Below are 19,395 nucleotides of genomic sequence, written 5' to 3' on the forward strand. Positions count from 1 at the left end.
GTTACACAAATACACTTAAAACTCATTTATGGAGCAGTGAGTAACGCCAAATGAGGCTCTTTTTTGGTCAGTTATGCTTCTCTCCAGTGTGTGTGTGTATTTTTACCTAGGGTCAATACCTTTCATTGAGTCTAAGAATCAAATCTCCCATGAACCAGCTCTTTAGTTTTAGACATAAATCCTTTTAGATTAAGAATGGATACTTCCTATGAGGAGTAAATCCAGCAAACTTTGATGAGCTGACATTGACTTTGACTGAAGACAGGTTTATTTTTGGAAGCAGGATTTTTAAAGTAATTCTTTTGAATTCTTAACCTACTGGATTTTACTAAGGGAAGGGGGAGGGGCTCCTGGTTGAAGAGGGAAAGGGGAGACTAGCACTTATGGAGTGCCTTCTCAGTGCCAGTGGGCAGCATTTGACCCCACATTATAAGTTGGGTAGTAGCACCTTCATTTTCACCAGAGCAGGCTGAGGCTCAGAGATGAAGTATGACTTGCTCAAAGTCATTTTGCAAATAAGTGTGGAAATGAAATTCGCACCTACATCTGGTGGCCTCAAGGCCCATGCTATCTCTCCAAAGTGTCTGGCTAGTGAAGGTAGAAGTCAACATTATACGTAACCTCGGATGAGTTTTGTTTCTCCAGGGTCTCATTTCTGACGGTGTTATTTCCATCAGCTCTGTTTGGACCTTAATAGTCCTGTGCAAAGGAGAACACTGAGGTCTTTCCTATGTCACTTCATAGATTTATTACCATGGATTTTTAAATGTAGTGTGACTACTCACTATAGCCAAACTCCGAAATTACAATAAGATCTCATTCATTTATTTCCATTTTAATAAAATGGACATTTTCTTTTAATATATCACACTTTAAGACATTTTATAGTCTGAAGACTTCTTCCTGAAATTACAAAGCATCAATTTGCAATTAAAATTGTAAAATGCCCATGATATTTAAAGAGTATATAACATTATAATGTGAATCCTGATTTAAAATGTGTACCTAGAAGTCTAGAAATGTAGTTACTGTTACTGATTTATAAAAGGAGAACCGATTAAGGATTATTCAACCAATCCTGTGATGACACTAGAATATTTAGCTGCTGAACTATTGTGTTGTTGACTCTATGTCATCTCTTAGATGGTCTCATGATTGCTTAAAATTGTCCTGGTCTAAATGTCCTATCAAATTGGAGTGGGGGAAGAATTTGAAAAGGCAATGTTAATTGTAACTGGCATGTATTAGTATCCTCTGTTTTCCTCATTTTTGTCTGTCTTCTTATTTTTTCCAGAAGAAAAATTCAAAGTGGAGACAAGGACCATTGCTGTTGACTTTACATCAGGAGATATTTATGATAAAATTAAAACAAACCTGGCAGGTCTTGAAGTTGGTGTTTTAGGTTTGTATTTTTTATTTATCGATTCTTCTTGCATTTATTATTTGGCTTACTATACCTTTATTTTCTCTTTGGGTGTAAAGTATTCATTGAGAAGAAAATTGTGTTATTAATACAGTTGATCTTCAGATGATACTAATCTGTAGATTTTTGAATCTTTGTGTTAATTATATATTAACAACTGTTGTGCAGTTTGATTATTTTCTGGGCCTGCTTTGTTTCCAGTCTCATTCTTTCTGAACATACTAAGATTTAGTTAACTATAATAATCCTATTAGATGAATGATGTTGACCTATTCACAGCTGAGGATATGAAGGCCTAGAAACTTTTTCTCTGCACCCCTGAAAATGTTGCCCCCCCACAAAAGATTTTAGACATTTTTCCTCCCAGTCTTACCCTTATGAAATTTTAATACTGCAAATATACTGTATATCTTTTTAATGAAAAAAAAATAGATAAGACCCCTACCTACACACACACACACACACACACACACACACACACCAAGTTTTGTCCTGTTGATGGAGATGATACCCCAGTTGCAAATGCATAGTTTATTTAGATTAAGGGTTTACCTAAAGTCACATAAAAATTAAGCAGCATGACTAGGTTTTAATCTTTTGTTTGTTTTCTCTGTCTGCTACTGTCTTTTGTTACACCTTTGTTACCTCATTCCTTCTAGCAAAAACTACTTTTTGCTGAGATACAGCAGCATTGAGCTTTGTCATGAAAAAGATTCACCAGAACATACTAAGAGGGGAAATGGCCAAGTTTCTCATGATCTTTTGAGAGTCATTTCTCAAAAGACATCTAGTTCAGGGAAAGCACTTTAAAAAATCTCTATTCTACTGCCTAAAATGATGGGAACCTGGAAATTGCCCTTGTTTTCTTTATCAGGCTGTAATAGGAAGATAAGTGAAAAATTCTTGAGTCATAAGACCCTTCCCTACCTTATCTTATAGAAGAATGGCCTTTTATATAATTTCTAAATAAGATAACTTTAAAAATTAGCTTTATAAGTATATCCCTACAAATAGCTTTGGATCTGCAGTCGACCCTGGCTTTTTTCAGCCTGTCAGGTCCATGTCACGCACCATGTCCGTGGCCCAGCTACCACACCACTACCCCCCACAGCTGGTTCCCTCGCTTACAGGACAACCAGTAGGTAAGAGAACACAGGTCTAGTTTTGCCTTTGTGGGTACACACTCTTCTGAAAATGCGTGTATTTCCAGAAGTCTTTCACAAGTTCATCTTCTTTAGCTTAGGGCTAGAATGTAGTAAATACCCTTAACACCTACAAAAAATTTTGACTGTTTTTAAACTTCCAAATTAGCAGCTATAACTTACTAGTTGGTATAGGCTCTGCTATGGTTTATCCCAAACCCCTTTCAAATTAGTGATGACCAAGAGAATGAAGAAGGCTGGCTTAGGCAGGAAGGTAGATTGAGAATCCCTAATAAAAGAATACTGGGGAAAAGAAAGTGTCATTACTTGCCTTGTACATGTGTTATTGGAGAATGACTTACTGTTAGAAGTAGTTTATTTCATTGTAATTGTCCTCAGCTTTGTATAAACATTAGATGCTTTTTGTAGAGAGATTGTAAAACTATAGGTACTCTGGGATTATGGCATTTTACAGAAAATGTTGGGCATTAGGTTGTTACAAGGCATTCTTCAGCTGCTCTTTCCTGACCCTGAAGTGTATATGGAAATTTTATATGCAAACTCCATATCATGAGTTTAGGCATGATAGATCTGTTACAGATGAGAATGACGACACATGGTCCCCAAGCTTTGTTGTTGTTTTATTTTGGTTTTGGTTTTGCCACTTCTAGAACCCTAGGACTTATGTCAGTGCATAAACACTGATATTTAGATGTAAGGCCTCATGCTATATTATTCTTCTAGTCCAGATCCTTAGTTGCCACCTGTGAGTTAATAGTTTATGCCCTTCTTCATTTATTCATTTACTAACTCATCAATCAATGAACAAGGAAAAGCTGTACAACGTTACATATGCAGTATAATGTTCTAATAGGCAAGGCAACACTGTGGGATTAATGTTTTGAGAATGGAAGGGCAGGGTATAATAAGAGTATAAAAAGACAAGGAGAATTGATATAGGTGAGAAATAATAGTGACTTGGCCTAGCCAGTACGTGGGGTAGGAAAAAGGAAGATTCCAGAAGTATTTAGGAAGTAGTTGAAGCTGGGCTTTGAGAGTTTGCAGGGGGGATGAAAGAAGAGAGAACTCATGCATGACGTCAGATTTCTAGCTGGAACATTTACATCAGTAGTGTCGCTTGCTAAAATGAGGATCTTTGAAGAGGAACCATTTTGAGGGTGAAGATCATTTAAGTTTGGGGTTCCTCTAGAATTTCTAAGTGGAGTTTAAGTTGATAGTTGGACGTATAGGCCTAGATTTTAGTAGTACTCTGGACCAGAGATAAGTTTGGAGATCAGTCTTCTAAGAGTAATAATTTCTTTGAAGCTATGTTACAGGAGATCATCCAAGGAGGATTGGGAGAATGTAAAGAAAAACTGAAGACAGAGCTCTTTTGAGTTCTCTTCCCTCTCCTCAAAGGCTGCTTGGAACAAATAGCACGAAGGAAGAATAGCTTTTTGTGTGTGTGTTCAGCATTGTTCAATAGAATTATAACCCAAGCCACATAAATAATTTTAACTTTCCTAGTAGCCACATTTTGAAAAAGGTAAAAAGAAACATGAACTTAATTTTAAGAATGTATTTGATCTGAACCTACTCTATCCAAAACATTAACATATTGGCAAGTAGCTAATATAAAAATTACTGAAATAGTTTGCACTTTTTTCGTAGTAAGTCTTCAAAATCTACTGTGTGTCTTATAGCATATCTAAATTCTGACCAGCATTCAATAGGCACATGTGGCTAGCCCTACTATACTACATCTCAGCTTTTCATCTTGGCTAACTCATTCTCAGATTGTGTGGGAGAACCATAAATATGATCTTTAGATTTTTCTTATGCTTCAAAGCAGTGGTTCTCAACTAAAGGCAATTTGGCAATGTTTGACAACATTTCTAATTGTCACATCTTGGTGAGGGGAGGGTAGTTCACCTGACCCCCTAGTAGGTAAAGGTTCAAGGATACCTCTGAGTATCCTACAATACATGTAGGATTATTGACCTAAGATGTTAGTAGAGCTGGCCCTGCTTAAAAGTTTCTGTCATTAAACTGTTCTGATTAAATACTTATTGAAACATATACTACTTTGGTTTTGATTTCTACCAATCAATAATAAAAATAATTAAAGCTAATGTTTACATAGTCCTTGATAACATGTCATAGTACTGTCACATACATCATCTCATTAGCTGGGGCACCCTTTACTTTTCTTTCTGCTCTATTATGACTGTCTCTTCAGTCATTGACATTTATTAGCAAATATGTTACACTTAATTTGCTTTGTAATTTTGAGGCCATTGTTGAAACAACTGTGTGAATTGAAATTTTCTTATTACCAGTTCATATTTCAACTCTGATGTTATAATTCCTTCTCCAGTCTGGGTGTAGCCCTCAAAACTTCTAAGAGGTATCTGATGTTTATGTTTTCTTGCTTATGGTTACCTGGGTTTTTAGCCCTGCAGCTTCTTCCTTCTTTCCCTTATCCCCATCACGATTCCACTCCACCCCGTCTGTGCAGTAAGGGCAGAATCATCTTCATTTATTCTCCTTCTCCTGCTTAATATAAATCTCACTTTTATAGCATTCTCTAAAATACTCTTTGTATCACTTGATTTCCAGTAAGACCTAGCAATCCACATTAAGTGATAGAAAGGAATCATTTTCTACTGAGAATTAATTAAACTAGTAATGTTCAGAAGAAAAATAAATCACTTAAGGTATACTTTTTGTTTGAATAGCATTAAGTAACAATAATCCATGCTTAACAGTGAAAAATTAATGTTTTCAGAATTACTAAGTAAAATGCTAAAGCCCTTTATCATGAAAGCAGCATTACATTTTCAATGAGATAAGTGAACAGAAAACAGCCATGAATTGTGTGAATTTATACTGAAAGGTCACCATAACTTGATGAGACTATAAATGCTTAAGCCTGAGATGTTGGGTTCTTAATTCTATTATGTAAAAAAGTAAGCATCTATGTCTTCTTTCAGGAAAATGCCAAAAAATACAGATCTCAGCAAGCTTACAAAACTTCAGCTATTTAGAGAAAATGACATCCTGACTTCTTTGAATAAGCAAGCAATTGGTTAACAAAATATGATTGCTGTAATGCTTACTTGATCCTTGGAAAGACTCTCATCTGTGTTCCAAATTGGTTTGGAGGACTTTGCACAATACATGGCAGAGAGGCATAATTTACCAAGGCCAAAGGAGTAACCTTGGATTTGAAATATGCCACAGATAATACTTTTTTCACATTCCACTACTGTAACTTCTTTAACTTTATAAAAGTGAGATTCTTTATTCTAGAAGGATAAAGAAAGGTCCTTCTGGAAAAAATATAGTTACTTAGTTTGTGATTCAGTTTTTGAAAGTCATATCCTTATTCAAGCTTTTAATGTGTCTTAGACAAGAATTTTCCCCATGCTAAATGCTCTCAAGGTCCTCTGCACCTGTAGTATCATGGCTTTTATAAGTTGTGGAATCAAGAGAATCAGTATCAGATGACAGGTGTTGTCCTGGCTTAATGTATTCAGAACTATTTGTCATCCATTGACTTTTTTGATTCTATCCATACACCTTGCCCATAATTTCAAGAGACCTCATTTTAATAGCAATAATATATATATAGGTAGTAATGCTGAAATATACTTTATTCTCCTTTCTTCTTGTGCCCTTTATCAGTGAATACTTATAGTGTACTTGTTATTTTTTAATTAGTGTCTTTCTCTTGGTGTCAGCTGAATGCAAGCTCTTGTTATCCTTGTCCTTGTAACCATTTTCCCCATTAAATCTTAAGGATTTGGGGAAACATTTGTATTCCATTTTTCTATCTTAAAGCTTGTTCTTAAATGTTCTAGGATATAGGATATTGAATAAAAATAATATATTTACTAAACTAAAAGATAGTTTGAACAGAGATGTTCAACAGAGCTTAGATCAGTCAGTTCTGTCTCTGTGTGTACTTAAGTATTACAAGTTCTTAACAAGACCCAGGAGCTGTTTGGGGAAGGACTAGTTAGCTTGTAATGGCAAACCCCTTGATAATTCAGTTGGGATCTAAAGAGAGCTTTCTATGTTTCAGTCCCTGAAAGGAAGAGGAATAGATGAAGGTTTAGGAGAAGCAACCAAGGTTTTGCAGAGTTGTGCTGAAAATTGCTTGAAAGAAAGAGAGATTGAGCACACTAAGAAGTTACACAGCTTCCTAGTCCCAGTTGATTAAGGACATTACAAATGGAAGAGTTTTGCTCTTCAGAGGGTTTAGAAATATATAGAGCAGTTGATTATTTTATTGCTGTTCTTAGGAACTTTACAAAGTAGAAATTAGTTTTAAGTTGCTCTCTTTTGCAATATGATTGCCTCTGAAAGGGCCGCTGGCATCTATATTTTCATCTTAGTGGGATTATTCAGTTTATTACCCATCTCCTTTTTGCTGGACTAGTTGCCCTGAGGAAATGCCTGTTTTAGTTACTAAAAAAACTTGGAAAAGTCATTTTTAAATGGAGGATAGGCTTGAAGATGAAACTATAGGGCTAGAGGCGTGGCTCAAACAGTAGAGTGCCTGCCTTGCAAGCAGGAAGCCCTGAGTTCAAACCCCAGTCTCCCCCGCCCCCCCCCAAATTAAAAAAAAAAAAGACTATCAAGAGGAAACTGTAGTGGTAGGTTGATGATCAGTAGGGTGCTGAGATGGGGGAAGAGCAAAAGGGCAAAATGAAGTTAGTTGGGAGGGCACCAAAGTTAAACTTTATGTACTTAGAAGTACTCCTCTTTTCTCTGAAGCCCAAATATAAATGTCCCAGGCTTAAGAAAGAGCAGAAGCTATTAGCCTAGGTGCACAGGAAAGGATTGCAGGAGCATCATAGGATAACAGTCCTGGGAAGGGTAGAGTTTCTCTATTGATGATATGATTTTTGTGCCTTCTAAGGGTTTAGAACTTCTTAAAAGTTCTTACTTGTAATACTACAGTCTCATTCTGTCACTAACTACCCACAATTGGCATAGATACTACAGGTTCAAAGGCACAGTTTCCAACAAGACTGCCTTCCCTCCAGAGCCAGTTTGGGGGTCCTAGGCCACCAGTACTCCTGACCAACTGGCTACAAATTGTTGAGTTTCTATGATTTCCTCAGGTTTGACACTTAGGTAGAGCCATTCACAGAACTCAGAAAACTGCTCTTATCATGATTACAATTTTATTATGAAGGATACAGATCAGGCTCAGCTAAATGACAAGACACATAGGGCAAGGTTTGGGAATGTCTCTGTCACACAACTGCTTCTGTGTCCTCTCCTTGTGAGTCAGGACACCTCCCTGGCATATCAACATGTTCACCAATGAAGAGGCTTCACAGACTTCAGTGTCCTGAGTTTTTAATTGGGGTTTCATTAACATAGGCATGATTGAATCACTGGCCATGTGAGTGAGCTCAGTCCTTAGCCTTCCCCCCTTATCTGCAGGTTGAGCTGGCTGAAAGCCCCAAACCATAGTTAGTCATTCTGGTGACCAATCCTCATCTTGGGTCATCTTGTTAGCATCAACTCAGTTGTCATCTAAAAGCCCACCATTAATAAAAGCAAAAAGAAAATGAAGATACTACCGTCACTCAGGAAATCCCAAGGGTTTAGAACTTCCACGCCATTACAAAGGCCAGGCAAATTCTTTATTATATAGCAGGTCGTCCTCTCCTATTTAAAAAAAAATGTTGTGGGTATAGGGTGATATTTCAATAGGTAATGCACAGTATAGTGTACAGTATGTAGTGGTAAGATCTGGGTAACTGATACATCACCTCAAACATTTATTGTTTCTTTTTTTGTTAGGAACTTTGGAAATCTTCTCTACTAGTTACCCCACTGTGTTACAGAACATTAGAAGTTATTCCTTCTATCCAGCTGCACCACTGTACACTTTACCTATCCTCTGCATCCTTCTTTCCCTCCACCTGCCCTAGCCCTTGGTCATCACTCTTTACTTTCTACTTCTGTTTGCTAATTGATTCATTTCATTAGTCATATACTAATTCATTAAATAAAATTCCAGAACTAATGAAAAAGACATCATTTTTGCTCCCTCTCCTTCTCCCTCTCCCTCTCCCTCTGCCTCTGCCTCTGCCTCTCCCTGGAACAAGTAGTTGTGATCGTGTTGCATGTAATAAAAGAGTATGTTATTGAGAAAGTTAAATGTGTCACAGATGGTCTCCCTGAGAAGGTCATGTTTAAGTTGAAACCTGAAGGCTAAGTAGGGAAAGAGGTGTGGGAAGGATTCAAGGTAGGAGCGTAGCATGTGCAAATGCCTTGAGGTATGTGTGCGTGGCATGTTGAGAGGAAGTGACAGAGACCTGTGAGTCTGGAGTAAGGATTTCAAGCAGAACATTAGCAAGAGGGTGGGATGATTAAGCAAGCCAGATGATAAAAGTCTTAGAAATCAAGCTAGCGAATTTGAACTTACTTAAAGAGAAGCATAAGACAAACTAAATTCAACAGTTTATTCGAACAAAGAACTGTTTCCATATTAGGTTGCTTTCAGAACACAAAGAGGTTCGGGGCGCCTTCGCCGTAGTTGTAGCCAATTGGTCAAGAGTACTGGTGACCTAGGAAGCCCCAAACTGACTCTGGAAGGAAGACAGTCATGTTGCAAACTGTGTCTTTGAACCTGTAGTGTCTATGCCAATACGGGGTGGTTAGTGACAAAATTAAACTATAGTACAAATGGGAAGTTTTAGAAGTCCCAAACCCTTAGAGGGCAATAGGCAGACAGCATTTATGGTCAGAAAATGGAAGAGAGGTACAGAAACAACTTGATTGTTACTGCTTCATATTTACCTTATTTGAAGACAGTCTGATCAGCTGGCTGCCTGTGGTGGACTGAGGCTCAGCTGTTGTATTGGCTGCAAATCACTTATCTGTCATAAAAGTATATTTTTAAGTTTGACCGTTAGTTAGCAGTTAGTTTGTTTTGTAGGGGCTCAAAAAGTACAGAGGCATCCTCAGGCCAAATTTACCTCAACAGACTTTATTGGAAAAATAAGAGGAAGCCACTGTAGTATTTTAAGCATGAGTTGATAACATACTAGAATTTTTGAAAATCCTTCTGAATCCCAAGTGGAAGAAGGCAAGAATTGATATGAGGAGACCAGTAAGGTTATTTCAGCAAATGAGATAATAATGGTTTATATTAGCAGTGCAAAGGGATAGGAGTGATCAAGTATTGGATACTTAATTATGAATCAGAAATAGGATCAATTTCTAGTGAGGGTCCTCATTTGAGGTCTTGAGTGTTGGATAGCAGTAATAGTTTTGTTTTAAGTCATTATTGTTAGCATTCTTTGAAGCATTTTTTAAATGCTTGGCACCATGCTAATGAATCCTCCAACCATTCCTGTGCCCATGTTACAAACAAGGAACTAGCTTACAGAGGTTAAGTTCATTGTCCAAAATAAGACAAGTAGTAATTAGCAACTCCAGACTCTGACTTGAACAATTGGGTGGTGTTCTGTAATACAGGAATCTCTGAATCTGGAGCAAATTCTGTAGAGGAAAATGATTATTTCACTTTGGAATGTGTTGAGCTTGAGAGATTATGAGAAACCCAGTGGAGATTCAAGTAAACCATTAAATCACTGGATATGAATACCCTCCTTTGCTAGAAGGGAGCTGCCTTTGTGTTGTATGAGACAGAAGTCTAGTAGAGCCAGTCATGATAAGCAGAATAGGTTCGTGTGCATGCACACGTGTGTGTGTTCATGTTCCTCATCAGGAACATGTGTAGTGCCTCATAGTTCCATTAGACATGTTGCCTGAGATTGGATTTCTAAAGCAAGCATAAGACTTTTAGAATTCAAATTTATTTCCTTTTACTGAGAAAGCACTAATGGTATTAATTAAAGCAGAGCCTTTAACTTAAAGCTGGTTAATTAGGTGTGTGATTTCAGAACTGTAAGTAGAACCATAAGTCATGAAATTGATAAACAGTCCTCCCATTAGTTAGCATTTAACTACCAACTTCATATCATTCTTCTTTCCTCATTCCATCATCCAATTTTATGTATAGCATATCTTACCTAAGTTTGTAACAAGGATCACATACCAATTTGTAATTAAACAGTGGAAAGGAAACGTTTCCACTCAATCGTAATTTTTCAACTTCTAATTAAAGGCACTGCAAATTTAAATCTTGTAAACTCTTTTATTTGAAAATTGCTACTCACAAGTGTAAGAAAACTGTAAAGTTTGCAAAATGTTTTACATGGTGTTCCAAATATCATCTGTCAGTGTATGAACATGTGCTAGCTACAGCAATATGTTAAATAAGGCAAAAAAGGAATTTTCTTTGCATCACTTTCCACACTTTCTCCACAGACTGCAAGACTAGATCTAGTTGAATACCATGAAGAAGGTAGAAGAGGAATTGTGATAAGTTTAATCAGTATAAACAACTATTCTGGTTAACTGCTGCCCAGAGCTCTACCTTCCAGAAGGTTCTCTCAGCTTCAGTACAGGTCATACATAATAAAAGCATAGCACTTTGTGTGGGACAAGAAGTAGGAGTTCAATAAACTTTTGTTGAATAAATGACCACATAATGGTAGCAACGCTTCCTTCTCTGCTTATTAAAATATTGATATGTTCTAGGCATGGGCTTAATGATTTTATGCATATTGTGTCATTTGATTCCTAAATTATTATCCCTGTTTCACATATAAGGACCACGAGGAAGCTGAGGGTTACCAGGGTGCAACTACTTGTTTCTTTTAGGAGCTGGTTGTAATAAAGCCAGGGCTGAGCCATGAGTCTACTGGACTCTAAGGTCTGTATCCTTTCACAATTTTTTTTCCTGGCTCAGGGAACAAATCCAGAGCCTTCCATATGCTAGGCAAGTGCTATACCACTGAGCTAAACCCCTAGCTCCTTTTATAAAAATTAAAGATAGAATGGGTTGCCCCTCCCTTTTGATTTATTCACTGTTATTAAAATGAATAAAATCAGTTTATTTTGTTACTTCATTAAGTAACAGCATTTTTAAGGGTGGGAACTGGATTAGTGTATATAACTACAAATGTATTCAAAATGTAAACTTACATTTTCTACTTTGTTATCAGAAGAAGGAAGAAAAGAATACATTATGTGATTTATATTTAGAGGCTCAACCATTAGGCAGAGTATTTTAAAATCTCATTAATTTCTTATGTTTCTGACTAATCTAGAAAATGAAGCAAGTTGGAAGTAGTCTGTGTGAGGTTGGCATATGAATGGATTTTTCATGTACTAGCAATTTATTGTTGTTTGCTCCTCCTTCGTGCCTAACCCAGATATCAAAAATCTAATTTTCTAATGACATCATTATAGCTCTGTGGCAGCTGGTTTTGATAAAGGATTCTAGATCTGCTAAGATCAGCAGCAAATAAACTTAGAAGAAGAAACAAAAATCTTGTGCATGTTCTTTATTTTTTAACACGTGGAAATGATTTTTTTTTTATTATTCATATGTGCATACAAGGCTTGGGTCATTTCTCCTCCCTGCCCCCACTCCCTCCCTTACCTCCCACTCCGCCCCCTCCTTCTCCTACCTACCCCCTCAATACCCAGCAGAAACTATTTTGCCCTTATTTCTAATTTTGTTGTAGAGAGAGTATAACCCATAATAGAAAGGAACAAGGGTTTTTGCTGGTTGAGATAAGGATACCTATACAGGGAGTTGACTCACATTAATTTCCTGTGCATGTGTGTTACCTTCTAGGTTAATTCTTTTTGATCTCACCTTTTCTCTAGTTCCTGTTCCCCTTTTCCTATTGGCCTCAGTTGCTTTTAAGGTATCTGCTTTAGTTTCTCTGAGTTAAGGGCAACAAATGCTAGCTAGTTTTTTAGGTGTCTTACCTATCCTCACCCCTCCCTTGTGTGCTCTCACTTTTATCATGTGCTCAAAGTCCAATCCCCTTGTTGTGTTTGCCCTTGATCTAATGTCCACATATGAGGGAGAACATACGATTTTTGGTCTTTTGGGCCAGGCTAACCTCACTCAAGAATGATGTTCTCCAATTCCATCCATTTACCAGTGAATGATGACATTTCGTTCTTCTTCATGGCTGCATAAAATTCCATTGTGTATAGATACCACATTTTCTTAATCCATTTGTCAGTGGTGGGGCATCTTGGCTGTTTCCATAACTTGACTATTGTGAATAGTGCCACAATAAATATGGGTGTGCAGGTGCCTCTGGAGTAACCTGTGTTACAGTGTTTTGGGTATATCCCCAAGAGTGGTATTGCTGGATCAAATGGTAGATCAATGTTTAGCTTTTTAAGTAGCCTCCAAATTTTTTTCCAGAGTGGTTGTACTAGTTTACCTTCCCACCAACAGTGTAAGAGGGTTCCTTTTTCCCCGCATCCTCGCCAACACCTGTTGTTCGTGGTGTTGCTGATGATGGCTATTCTAACAGGGGTGAAGTGGAATCTTAGTGTGGTTTTAATTTGCAGGAAATGATTTTTTGAAGTAGTATGATATAATTTAGACTATGCACGCAACATTCAGAATTACTCTAGGTTTTTAAAATGAAGCACTTACATTGATACTTGTGTTTTCTGGAGTTCTGGATGGGGCTGCAGCCTGTAGCTCAGCACAGTCCCTGCCAGTTCTCCCTGAGAGGATCAACTCCACGAGTATCACGAGGATCTTGCCTCTGCCTGTCACCAGCTTCTCTTTCTACTTCCCTTGTCTTTGCTCTTGACCTCGTTTCACCTCTGTTCTCTGTCTGCCTCATCTCTTCTAGTAGGCTCTTTCCAATCATAGAACTCTAATGAGAAACTGACAGGAAAGATTTTACTAGTGTTCAAGACACTGGGATAGTGGTGAGAATTCTGAGATTATATAGATATGCCTCGTTTTCTGAAAAACATGGTACATTGTGCTAGTAAAAGGGTTTTGAAGGTAACTGGAAAAAATATTAAATCTATCTCTGGTGCCTCACTTGAATATAAGAAAACTCACTAATCATGTAATTTAACACTAATTTAAGATGCTGTGCTTCTGAAGAGATTTTCAACTTTCTGAATAATGTTAGAACAACTTGTGATATTGCTTGGTTTTGTGATACCTATAAAGAATCTTGTAATATAGAGAGATGGCACTGCCTGCACCCATTCTTAATGAGATTAAATTGTAATGGGAGTATGTCCATCTTTCACTCCTACCCAAAGCCTGTTTTCTTCCTTTAGCAATTCATGAAAGCTTTCTGTCTGCTGTTTAGTTATTGCTGCCACCTAATGTCTCAAAATAAAATTGCAGTGAGTTTACCTTCAAAAACTTCCCACTATGCTGCAGTTTATTGAAATAACTATTTGAGAGTGTAGAGAAGTTTAAACTTTTCCTCTGAAGGTTTGCTAATTGAGTGCTGAAATAAACTGACAATAACCAAGTAGGAGAAGCAGCATACAAACTTGTTAACATGGTACATGTGCTCAGGCACCACACAAAATATGAAATTCAAATAAAGAGCCAGATGGTTGAAGCTTAAATAACCTCTTTGTAGGAGATGGAGGTAGGGAAAGTGTAGGCAGTTTTAGATGGATAGGAAATGATTTTTAGAGACCATGAATAGGCCCAGAGAACAGACAATGGCCTGGGACAAAGTTTTTATATGCTCTTGGTGTGATACTTGATTTTCAGTCTGTGAGTGTAATCTTCCTTGGTTAATGAAATTTCAGTAAGAAGATTGAAGGCAGTTGTGCTCCTGTTGGGTGGATCCGGTATTTAAGTAGATAAGGGAACTTTGGAGAAAGTCTTATCCAGAATTTGCTGATCCCCAAATGACTTTAATTTAAAATTATCAGCATCCCAAAGCACCATATTTTGGGGTATCATTTTCTGAGTGCCAGTAAGAACAACAGTTGTTTTTCTCTATACCCTTAAATAATAACACTCTAAAGTGATTACTTACTGTGGAAAGATGATGGGTAGCATACTTTTTACAAGCAAAAGATACAACCAAGAAAGAAAAAAGGGACTTAGGAGTCCTGATGCTGGTGAAGTATAGCTTTAACTGTGTGTGTCTCTGTGTGCGTGTGTACTTCATGTTAGTGAAAGCACAGTCCTTTTACATACAATTTATTGCTTTAGGCTGAAATTCTGAGTATTGAGCATGTTTACTTACAAAGCTATGTTAGATAGATGTTCACATTTTTATTGTGTGAATAGACAGCAATGGTAGCTTTCCTTTGCTCAATTAGGAGAGACAGATCAGAAGACTATTGTTGATGTCACCATAAGCAGAATATTTCCCTGCTTGCTGAGTTATTCATGGACTTCCTTAGCTCAGCTTAGTACTTGTAGCACATGTTAAGATTGTTAAATCATGTGCTATTTGCCAAGTTCTCAGATCTAAAACAAAAACAAATCCACCAAGTCTGTATTTTGAGATTTATAATTATTTTCTTTAGCAGTTTGAAATATAGTGTTAAGACTTCCATGGAAAGAAGAAATCTGTGAATAAAAAGTTTTCTAGATATGGGAGAGGAATTTGCTATACATGATAGAATTTTTTAATCCTGAAAAATATTCCAATTTGGTAAAACCTTCCCTGGAAGATTCCGTTATCCTAAATTGACTTTGTAAAGAACATTTTACTTTTATATAGGGCAAAGCAAAGTCTGGTGAACATACATTTTAGCTTAGTACTTAACAGATATTTTATGGAACCTATTAAATAAAATAAAAATGTATTTGGATTTGTTACTAATTGTGTTTTGATACTGTCTCTACTCAGGTGGACATGAATCCTAATTAAACACAGTTTGCTTTGCCATTATCTTTAGATTTCATATTTTCAGACAGGTTTTAGTGGTCTTGTTCAAGCCATCCTGATCGAATTTTCAAGCAAAATATAGAAACTCACAGCCTCAAGTGACTTACTTAGCTAAATACAGAATCCTATTCATTGTCTTTTTACTACTAATTCTATTAGCTTTTTTGAAAAATTTACTATTACTCCTATCAGGTTTGTCTGGCACAATTCCTCATAAGCTTTAGCAAGCTGGTCATGATTTTGTTATCTTTTTGCAACTGAACCCTTTCTTTTCTAATACTTCAGTTTTATTAAACATTGCTATCAGATTTTTGTTTATTATCCAGTTATTACTGGATTGAATCCTGGATGAAGGTGAGTGATGGGTTTAATGTAGTAAATTTCCTGAGTTTGAATTCTGGCTTAGTTTGCTCTGTGTCCTTGGGCAAATTATTTAACTGCTGTGAAATTCAGTTTCTAATGTATAAAGGGAGAATAGGAACTACCTAGTAGGACTGTTGTGACAGTTAAATGTAGATAGGTAGCTAGATAATCCATTTCATGAGTTACTTAGCTAATAAAAACCCAAAGATATTTTATTCATTTTTAGATTCTTTTACATGTTCTTTATTCAGGGTTTGTCTTTCCCTTTCCAATGCTAGAGAAAACCATAGGATATCTGGGTACTAAAATCTTGGACCTGATCATATATATGTTTATTCATATTGTGTCAATAGTCTTACAGCTCCAACCTTAGGCTAGGTGATAAAGTGAGGAATCAAGGAAGCCTTAGATAGATGATGTCAGAGACATTTGGTCTGACCCACTCTCTTTTTTTTTTTAATTCATTTATTCACATGTGCATACATTGTTTGGGTCATTTCTCCACCCTGCCACCCTCCCCCACCCTCTCCCTGACCTACTTTCTTTTTTAATGGCTACCAAAAAACCTTATTTCCCAGATGAAGTCAGGCTCTCCAGGAATGCACTTTCAATGTCATGAAATAATTGTTTGATTCTTTTGACTAAGCACCTTTTCCTTCCTACCAGATTGTAAACTCCATGGTGTAGAAGGCATCTTTTGCTTTTTCTAGTTCCTAGCAGCACATGTGTTGCCCAAAAGTGCATGACAAATATTTGTTGTGTGACTAAATAAGCTATCATAATAGAGATGAACAGACTGGGATGCATAACAGATGTGACTTATCCTAGGTCGTATGTTTTCTGAAACAGTTATAACTAAAACTCAAGTTTCCAGTCTCTAACACTACAGAATCCTCCACTCTTTCTACTACACTATAAAAATCTAAGATGTAGAGAAAAGTTTGGCACATGCCCAAAGGAATGCACTTACCTAAAGGAACTATAGAAAGTGAGAGGTAAGTACAACTCTTTTGACAGGGGTTAGATGGTAAGTACAGACAGAACGGCTTAATGAAAGAAGAGACAAATGAACTGGACTGTTAAGGAAGGACAGATTCTAGATAGAAAAGTGTGAGAAAAGTCAGTCCAGACATAAAGAATATTTCAATGTAATTGTATGTATCATTTTGGTCTTAATAGCTTTAACCTCATTATTTCAATAAAAAATATGTATGTATGTCAATCAGCTAATGATCTCATCTCTTTCCAGTGAACAATGTGGGAATGTCATATGAGTATCCTGAATACTTTCTGGAAATTCCTGACTTGGACAATGTGAGCCTCTCTTTGTTTATTAAGAAAAAGAATGCATGCAGGTGTTGAAGTGATTCAGACTGTAAGCACTAGAGTCCAGCTGCCTTGAGGTTCACACCCCAGCTTTTCAGCCTCCTACCTGAGTTAGTCTCAGGCTCCTCACCCATAAAATAGGCAACCTCATAGAAGTGCTAGAAGGATAGAAAGAAAATATTTATACCCTCATTTATACAGTTCCAGGATCAATAGTAGCTCTAGTCTCATTATTTTTTTTCTATTATATCAGAATAGCTCTATTTTAACTATTAGGATTTTCAACATCAATTTTAAACGTCATAAATATATTAATATATATTAGCATGCTTGACTTAGGTAAACCAGTTCTGCCAAACTGATAGCTACATCCTTGATACATGAATAATCTTTTATGAAAACGAAGAAAGCACATCACAGAAGGAGTAAAGTTTTTAAAATTATTAGGGCTGGTAAAGTGGCTCAAGTGGTAGAGCACCTCCCTAGCCAGCGTGAGGCCTTGAGGTCAAACCCAGTACAGCCAAAAACAAAAAAAAAGTTTTAAAAATTATTGAAAATCTTACACTCAATCATTTCTACTCTCCATTTTAGCAGAGAGGAAATTGCAAAGTATTCTATTTATTTTAGATTTGATGTTTCCTTTCACTTCCAAATTTTTGTACATTTATCTTGGATTTTGCATATTAGCATGAATTGCTGCTTTTGTTAGAAAAATGTAACATTGAGAGTGAAATAAAGTTTGCCTCTGCACCCCCAACTCCTGTAATTTTTCAAAGTCACTGTAGGATATAGGGAAACTTTTCAGTACATCACTAGATCACCTAAGTATATATCTAACATTTCCATGATCAAATTTATGTACAATTTTCCAATTTTTTTTTGCAGGTGATCAAGAACCTGATAAATACTAACATACTCTCTGTTTGTAAGGTAAGTAGGTTCATTACAGATCTGTCATCCTTTTTTGGCTCTTAACATTTAAAAACACTGATGTGTAGTAAATTGGTTCATGTTAGTCAACTCTTTTTTAGAGTAAGCATGTATTCCAAATGAAAGTGTTCTATTTACTTATCTTCAGGAAGTAGAAAGAACTATCATCAAACCAGTGTTTGTCCTAGTTTGCTTTCTATCAACCTAACAGTTACTAAATGTCCTCTATACACAAACACTGTTGTAGGTGCTAGGACTATAAAAACTAACTTCAGCTGAGATTGATTAGCTTCATCCACCTGCTTACTGTTCATCATTGATAACTTGTTTTCATTTTATGTCCCCTTTGATCCTGATCCATTTAAATTGATGACTTAGATGTTGTGGTGCTGCATTAATGGGGAACTATAATGTAGTGAGAGTGGCTTTTACTAGCCACGTGGAATAACCAGCCTAGTTGCTAACTACTAAGCATGTGTTACAGCCATGACCTGGAACATTAAAAGACAACACAGTGAGCATTTCTGAGCAAATGTGTGCTCTAAATTCTATTTTCCTTTTCTTTCTTTCTTTTTTTTTTTTTTGGACAGTACTGGGCTTTGAACTCAGGGCTTCATGCTTGCTAGGCAGGTACTCTGACAGCTTGAGCCACCCCACCTGCCCTCCTTTTATTTTTCTTAACAATAAGTACAAAAAGTTACCATACTTTGATTACATATATGGAGCAGCAAAAAGTGTTGTCCAAGGCAGATTTCTCATGGGCAGTGTCAGATACTTTAAATTTGACCACTGTTATGGAAAGCCAAATACATTTTCAGTAACTCATATAGTAGTCTATTTAAAGAAATCAAAAAATATTGCAGAAGTATTCAAATTGATCAGATAAATATAAATAAGGATTAATCATTCAGGCTGGGGGCATGGCTCAACTGGTAGAGTGCCTGCTTAGAATGTATGAGACCCTGAGTTCAAACTCCTATACAAAGAAAAAAAAAGGAATTAATCATTAATTTTTCACTTTATGGCATATTGTTGGTATTTTTCTCCATTATGAGTGTTTAAAGAAAAATTCTCCTGTGTCTTCATGTCCTGAAAGAAACTAACCTTTACATGGTTGGTTTCAAGTCCAAGAACCTAGTACTAATGTTATGCCTTGCCTAACAGTTCATGTATGGCTATACCTCTTCTTGTGAAACATGTTTTGTAGAAGTGTTAATTGTTGTTTAAGACAAAGAACATTGGTTAGCTTGCTGCCTAAAGGCACCTCAAATGAATGATGTAGCAAAATGCTAAAAAATTTGTAAAACAAATAATCACTCTCACTGTATTTTATTAACTGAGGGTTTTTTGCACACAAGATTCAGTGTAAGTGAAGTGAATGAGTAACAAGTGGAACTGAGTCGATTTGGAA

At 36.6% G+C, this 19,395-nt stretch overlaps 1 protein-coding gene across 3 annotated transcripts in view; it reads left to right on the forward strand.

Moving 5' to 3' along the window:
• Window positions 1-19,395, forward strand: part of Hsd17b12 (hydroxysteroid 17-beta dehydrogenase 12) — a 229,380-nt gene that overhangs the window by 174,491 nt on the left and 35,494 nt on the right. For all 3 annotated transcript variants that reach the window (XM_074044646.1, XM_074044645.1, XM_020186052.2), the window contains 3 exons: window positions 1,295-1,402; window positions 16,978-17,042; window positions 17,940-17,984. In XM_074044646.1, the coding sequence (XP_073900747.1) occupies window positions 1,295-1,402; window positions 16,978-17,042; window positions 17,940-17,984 (218 nt within the window). The remainder of the gene's footprint in view (window positions 1-1,294; window positions 1,403-16,977; window positions 17,043-17,939; window positions 17,985-19,395) is intronic.

Source organism: Castor canadensis, chromosome 1 (assembly GCF_047511655.1).
Source record: "Castor canadensis chromosome 1, mCasCan1.hap1v2, whole genome shotgun sequence".
Taxonomy (NCBI): Eukaryota; Metazoa; Chordata; class Mammalia; order Rodentia; family Castoridae; genus Castor; species Castor canadensis.